This window comes from Vanessa tameamea, chromosome 28, assembly GCF_037043105.1.
Source record: "Vanessa tameamea isolate UH-Manoa-2023 chromosome 28, ilVanTame1 primary haplotype, whole genome shotgun sequence".
NCBI classification, from domain to species: Eukaryota; Metazoa; Arthropoda; class Insecta; order Lepidoptera; family Nymphalidae; genus Vanessa; species Vanessa tameamea.
In genome coordinates, this window is record NC_087336.1 from 6326804 (window position 1) to 6334551 (window position 7748).

General features: G+C 32.8%; 1 protein-coding gene across 1 annotated transcript; it reads left to right on the top strand.

Annotated features, from left to right (window-relative positions):
• Positions 1-3146: 3146 nt before the first annotated feature.
• LOC113391893 (uncharacterized) lies at positions 3147-7480 on the top strand. Its single transcript, XM_064219405.1, has 6 exons — positions 3147-3364; positions 3745-3843; positions 4571-5190; positions 5732-5883; positions 6231-6417; positions 7219-7480. The coding sequence occupies exons 1-6, from the start codon at positions 3241-3243 to the stop codon at positions 7441-7443; spliced, it is 1407 nt and encodes a 468-aa protein (XP_064075475.1). The 5' UTR covers positions 3147-3240; the 3' UTR covers positions 7444-7480.
• Positions 7481-7748: the final 268 nt, after the last annotated feature.

The following is a 7748-nucleotide window of genomic DNA, read 5'->3' on the forward strand; positions in this document are numbered from 1 at the left end:
CGAACCTTCGGTGACGCGCACCAGATTTTTTCTTTTTGGTTAAGTCGTCAGAACACTTCTTGTACTAGGATGTTCGTTACGCTTAAGACGTTGCTGCTTTGCAAATGTTATTATTTATGAATATATTTTTGAAATTATTTTACGTAATTATAATAGTCGATTAAGTTGTCAACACAGGCCTGGTTTAATACCATGCTTAATGTTAAACTAATGGAATTTATCTTTGGTTGAATAGATCTCCTATAATAGGTATCCAAAAAGTACTTCAAAATGTTGATTTTCCTAATAAAAAGCCGCACATTTATTTCGACAGAATAAACACGCTGTCTTTCCATAAAATTAAATTAAATTTTAAACCTTTTTTATTCCCGCAAAAACGCTGACAGTCACTTCGATGACGTCAGATTGTTAAAAACAACAATCGTGTATATATGTACGACCGGTACTCATTCAATGTTAACAGCTATAAATATTTGGTGTTTTTTGGGAAAATAATGAATTACAATCGTTGGAGTGCAATGTACAAATACTAGCATTGAAACTCCAGAAAAGATATATAGAGACTAAAAATTACGACTATTAATTATAATGCGCTTTTATGACTCCAAATCAAAATATTTAAGTATATTTCTATATATACTTTAATTTTTATCAAATTTCATAATTTCTTTTTCACTACCAAGAATACCCTATTTATAAGTTTTCACTCGTTCGACTTAGATGCCGCAATTTAATACTAAATATGAAACAAAAGTATTTTTACGTATTAATTATTTTGACTGTTGTATTGTTAATATAAATATTTCATTAAACTCTTTACGGTAATAAGTAATTTTGAATCGTTATGTATTAAATAATAATTAGGATTAACTTACACGTAGAACTACCAGTTTAGAAAGCTACCGAGAAGAACTCCTTTCCACCATTAACATTGGGAAGATGCTCGTAACTAATTCGTAAATATAATTAAATAATTTTTGTCTTGCATTAAAATCAACGAATACTAACTCAAAATCAAAATATACTTTATTCAAGTAGGCTTTTACAAGCACTTTTGAATGGTCATTTAACAAATTATTTTAAGTAAAGCTACCACCGGTTCGGAATGTAGATTCTAGCGAGAAGAACCAGCCAGAAACTCAGTAGTTACTCTTTTTCAACATCTAAAAATACAGTCATGTTAGTTAAATACAATTATACATGTATGTCATGTCTCCTGCCTGGAAGTCAACAAGCATTAACTCCACGCTTTTTTATCATCAATATAATCTTGTATCGAATAATATGCCTTCTTTACCAATGAATTTTTTACAAATTATTTGAATTTATGAAACGGCAAAGTTAAAAATGTCGGTCTCCCAAGTAATTCCATTATTTATTTTGTATTATATCGAGGGTTAAACCTTATTTAACGATGTTTTTTTCATGTGAATTAAATTCATTGAGAGGCAAAGTTAAATAAAATCAAATCTATAAAACTGTCTAAACTTCAAAAGCTATTTGTCATTGTTCAGAAAACATCTTACAAATGGATACAAATATTTTAAAGGCTCACAATCACCCCTATTTACTTCTAACACATAAAACTACGTATATAGCCTCTTTCACGACGCTTTCCACTTGCTTCTATTATATAAATCACATTGATTTATTGCCATTTAAAATACAACCTTAGTTAACGGATATAAGGCTTACAGTGGATTCAAATTGCTTATAATGGTGACTGGCGCCACCCAGACACGACTTCGCCAACGAAAAATATAAAGTCGATAGAGATTTGCTATTTTGAAACAAATTAAAATACACTTTATTGTTGTAAATATAAAGATCAAAATCGCTTATCAATGTTTGCCAGTCGCCGAAAACGAGAGTCGAAACGAAAAGTCAATACTTCAACGTCAAAATTATAATAAGGGAAATTGTACTTTGTATTTAACGTAATACGGTAGATTTTTCTTTAAAGCTGCGGTGGCGTTTGTGTCGTTTGTAAGGCGCGCGTGGGGAAATTTTCGGCGCCCGTCAGCACGGCGCCATTTTGTCGTAGACTAAAGGAATTTTCTATTCGGTTTCCGTGTTCAGCCTATTCAAGCTAATTTACGGTTATCGCCCAACTTTTACTGTAATTCGGAGGACTTCTTATCCGCAAATGTGTTTATTTTGCAAAACGCTACAGATATAATTTAATCATGAAAGATCGGGGCATTTAAGATAAACTCGACTGGAACTGAATGGGAGGGATGGAAAAATATATTTATGTATTTCAAGGGTAGATTGACTTTGTTATATAACAAGATGAAACATTAGATTTATAATGTATTTGGGTACTTGAATTTATTTAATTACAAGCTACAAGTCCCGGCTTCCTATGGCTGTAATAATTATATCATAAAAATCAAAATCAAAATATACTTTATTCAAGTAGGCTTTTACAAGCACTTTTGAATCGTCATTTAACAAACTTTTTAAAGTAAAACCACCGTTTCGGAATGTAGATTCTACCGAGAAGAATAAATATAATATAATAGATTTAGTAAATTGCAATCAAGAATCCCCTTTATTTTTCTGCACATCTACGGCTGGAGCTCTTCAAAATGAGACCATAACCGATTTTCTATGTGCAGCCATCGTACCATCAAAAATCGGGACTGGGACAAAAATCGGCTTACGCTTTTAATATATAAGAAGATCTTTTGAAGATTAATATCTATATAACATAAAAAAACGCATAGCGGCGCGTTGGTACGACAAACCTATACATATAATATATTTGGAGTTTGTTTGAAATATTTAAATAACCGCATTTTACTAATTGCATAATGTATACACGATATGTATACCGAAATAATTTAAGTAAAAAGTAAAATAAAAATAGCCTATGTTACTCCTTATTACATCAACTATCTTCCAAAGCAAGTCCCGTCAAAATAAGTCAAGCCGTTCCAGAGATTAGCTGAATCAAACAGACAGACAAAAAGATTGTACATTTGTATTTAGTAAAAAGCGGTTATTTCAATATTGTAATATTGTAATAGACACTCCAATTTTATTATATGTACAGACACAGATTAATTATTTTTTTTTAATATTATAGAAACTCTTTTTTTAATTCTATCTTCTGTCACCTTCTGAAGCCGTCACCACGGACAACCATTTATCAAATATTGGTGTAATATGTTAGAAATGTGATTGTGTTTAAAATTACCAAGTTTTTCCCCCTTTTTATATGTTATAGTCGTAATAATGTTCGTGTTTAAAATTATTAGTTTATTCATTCTGTTGGGGGTCAGACCTCTTGTTTCGGGGTACAAGGATTACGATGATTTGTTTGATGATGAAGATGTGGAGTATTACGAGGATTATTACGGTGAGATTAAGTTCAATGTAAAGTTCAATGTACATTATACTCATATTTTTTAAAGTTATCCTAACCGAAGGTTCGAACCAGTACAAGTGGCATTGATTTTCCTACCACATTCTTGGTGGTGAAGGAAAACATCATTAACATCTAACAGTTTAAATTCAAGCAACAGACAAAGCAGAACGTACAATAATAAATATATTTCTGTTTTAATTTTTGATTCTTACATTGTCCATGACTATAAACGGAGGTGATCTCCTGGTCTAACTTCTTAAATGCTCTTCATCTGATCAGAATCATATCCTCATAACTTCTGCAGGAGACTATATTAATACTTAAATATGTTTCGTAATTTAATTATCTTTGTTCTAATTAATTTACTATAGACGAAACGTCTGCTACAAACGACAATAACACATCGACAAGAGCTAAAAGATACCAGGGTAAACCAGCTACGAGATTTGAGACAATGGGAGACGTTAAAGGTATAAGGAAATATTTTAAAGAAAAGAATCCATCACATTTCAGTATATTTGAGTTGGTCCTTGCGAGTACTTTTGAATCGTCATTTTGCGAGATTAAGTTATATTCATCATCTGTTAAAATGTAGATGCTATTAAAAGTCGGCAAGAAACTCAGTAGTTACTCATTTCCGAAAATTAATTACCTAGAATATTTAATACAGTAATATGAATAATAACTTATTCCGCATTTAAATTAGAGTATGCTTACTCCATACTTATTTATAATTTAGATAATTCTATGTCGAATATCACGCCCTATTAATCAAAGGTTTTTTTTTAACATATAATTGATATTTATTAATTGGAAAATCTGAAATGTCGTGTGTGGAGTTACAGGCACAGGAGACGTTACATCTTAGTTTCTAAGGTTGCTGGTGTATTGGCGATGTAAGGAATGGTTAATATTACCTACAGCATCGATGGCTATGGGCAGTGGTGATCACTTAACATAAGGTGCCATAGTTTGTCCGCCCGCCTAATCGTATTATAAAAATATATAATAATAATAATATCTGTAGATATGTTTTTTATTTATAGTTTTATTAATATTCTTTTTTTTAACTGGTTAACAACCGGACACCCAGCCGTGAACATTTTCTCCTCTTTTTATCTATTTTTCCGTCTGTTTTCTTTTCTTTTGTTTTTTATTCGAGTATTACAAGAGTTAATAAGAAATATTTTACCTCAGGTGCATTGCAACAGTTGTTAACTAATATGGAAATCGAAAATTCGTTCACGACACATTCAACCGAATCAACTTATAAATATAACTATTTTGAAGAATCAAATGATACCACACAGACATACAGCATTAATGATATACAAACATCGGATGCAATCACTATTGCTACCACCGAAATAACAACATCACCATCTACCACCGAAAAAGAATGGTTTACGAACGAATTAACAACAGAAACCGATTTTAATAATCTATCGACCGAAGTCTCGGCATATCCAAAATCAACAGAATATAAAATGCCTTTACCAAATGCACTTGATTTTGTAGACAATTTGAAAGATTTTTTAGAAATGAATACTAGTAGAATGGGTCTTCGTGGTCCTACCCCTACTTCGGATACTGATAACGAAACAGCGATCACGATAGGACCTAAGCGTCGTGAGTTGGATATACCGCGACTTTTGCAGATCATCGCTGATCTAGCGAGCGAATTCGAAAGTAATTTGACGAGGAAGTTGAACGAGACGCTCTTCAATATGTCTATACCGACTTGTACGACGCCAACGACGGAAGCACCGACTACTTCGGAGTATGATGCTAATTATACGGGTGCTACCATCGCTAAGGTTGTTTATGGCGCTGATAGATTTGATATATCTTATTGGTAGATTACCTCTTCTATTAAGCCATTTACTTGGTTATAGAGCTTGGTGGAAGTCTCTCTGTGTAGGTCCCTTTTACATTTTCAATTCTGTTCTGGTTTAATGGATTAGTAACCCAGTAATAAAAGGCACTAGGGACGTAACTTGGACTACATGATTGACTAAGCATTGACAATATGGTCGTGGCTGACTTAAATTAAAAAATTGTAAATGTACAAAACACTACTGAAACTTTAGAGGCATTTGGTGATGGAAATGCTGGTGAGTGTGTGGTTCCCACTCAGACAGGTCTGCCATAGATTTATTACTGGTAATTGTGAAGTAATGTTAAGTAAACTGCGTATTAGATGACGATAAACATATGAAAATCCTGTGGTGATGGGGTGCAAGCCCGGGTGAGCACCACAGGATTCGCGTGTCCTTACCACTTTCGGAAACATGGGAGGGGGCTAAATACTAGAATATGATGGATAGATTAGATTTATATTGATTTCTGTCTCTTCAGTGCTACGTTTGTGGTCTGGATATTCCCGGGATCCCGAAGCACGCGCACTGCGCGGACGCATTCGCTGGGGACTTCCTTCCCCTCGTGCCAGTTGATCCCTCCGCCAGGGGCAAGATATCATCCTTCAAGAAGTATTGCAAATACTCTAATATGTGAGTGATTTAGAGACCAATATTTAATGAAACGATTATTTTGTCCGCGCAGAGTATAACTACAGGTGCAAGGGACTTAACATCTCAGTTCCCAAGAGTGCAGGCAAATTATCGATGTAAGTAATTTCTCACAGGGTCGATGTCTATGGGTAGTGGTACCCACCTTACGTCAGCTGGCCATGTGGTCGTCCATCAAACCATGTTATAAAAAAATCCTATTTAAAACTTTGACGAGTGTTTCCTTTAAGTTATAATTATTATAGTAATGTACACGCTTATAATTTTTCGACATTTTACGATCGTGTTCTGCGGTGAGTGTGAGTTTGTTCTTATAATCTATCTATCAGACCAGGTTACAGAAGCAATTTCACTCGTTCGAGAGCGATCTACGGTCGATGGACGGGTGGTTGCGCGGTACGGTGGATCGATTTGAGTGGTATTTACACCCAGCGGACGTGCAGGAGTCGCCTCCATCCCACTATGGGTAAACATTTCGCTAGCAAGCGGATGGCTAAGCTCGAAAGAAGTTTGTGGGTGAGTTGAATAAGTATTTTAAATTAAAATACACTTAATTCAAGTGGGCTTTAAAAAGCACTTTTGAGTACTGCTAACTTACAAAGTTAAAACAAATCAAATCAAAGAATACTAACTCCAAGCTCTTTTAATACCTTAAGTACACTGTGTATTATATTAATATAATATAGATCTGTCGACTGTCATTTTGAAAGTACAACTTGCAATGAAAATTAACTTTCCACCTTTTAAATCTATAAACTAATTTTATATAATATTTATAAAAAGTATTATCAAATTTATTGAACTCAAAATTATTTTTAAAAATAATTTAAAACAGCTATGACGTTACAAGATGGCGTGAGGTCAGTCCTATTCTTATTTGAATCGCATTGTAAAATGTAATGCAACCACAGGTTCGGAATGAAGACGAATGAGTTTGAAGATCGTTATACATTCAATCATTCAAGTTTTAAAAGACCTTGGAGTTTTAGTATTCTTTGATTTAAAAATCATATAAACTAAAAACGCCTTTTAATCAAAACTAGTATCGAGTAACTTATCGAGTTTCTTGTCGGTTTTTCTTGGTGTAATCTACATTCAGATTATTTATTATATTCTTGCGAAATTATCTTTAAAAACTTATTATACTACTTGAATATTTGTTTCTTTTAATAGGCGTTTTGAAAAATTAAAATATCTTTCTGTTTGTGTTTTTAAAATTTAAATTTCATCAAACTCCATTCAAAAAGTTTAACAAGATTAAATTAAGTGTTACTTTAGGTTAATTAATTAAAGCTAATATTTTATTTATTGTTGCAGAATATTGAAAATGGTTGTATTATAAGTCCTGTGGCAACACTGGTACCACTTTCCCGCGGTATATCCTTATATGCACGTTTCCATGCCTGCGTGTGTACGGGTAACTGGTGTAATTTAGCTTATGTAAACGAGCCGTGGACACCGTGCTATTTAATATTACTCCTCGCTTGTACATGTTTAACACAGTATATTAATATAAAGACTTCTATGTTTTATATTATATGAAAATTTAGTTTGTTTCGTAAGTCTATATTGACGTGAGTTAAGGTCGAATATCTCAAATGAAGTAGTTATTAATTTTTTTTAATTAATTATTTGCGATGTGCCGAATTTAAAGGACTCAGTCGGAGATTTAAACGTACTTTTTTTTACATGCAATGATATTTTCTAGTACAGCCAAATATATTTTTTTTAATATGTATTTGTTTGCATGCCAATGTTATTAATTTAAGACGCGTTTTGAGTTATGTTAAATATTATAGGATTACAAACATTCAAAACTATCTAAGTTTATAATCGAATTAAAAAAA

What these genes read in the sequence shown, in the direction of transcription:
- LOC113391893 (XM_064219405.1), top strand. Translation starts at nt 3,241, where the DNA reads ATGTTCGTGTTTAAAATTATTAGTTTATTCATTCTGTTGGGGGTCAGA. An exon ending in GACAATGGGAGACGTTAAAG is followed by an intron (nt 3,844 to 4,570) that starts GTATAAGGAAAT and finishes ATTTTACCTCAG; the next exon opens with GTGCATTGCAACAGTTGTTA. An exon ending in CGGGTGCTACCATCGCTAAG is followed by an intron (nt 5,191 to 5,731) that starts GTTGTTTATGGC and finishes CTGTCTCTTCAG; the next exon opens with TGCTACGTTTGTGGTCTGGA.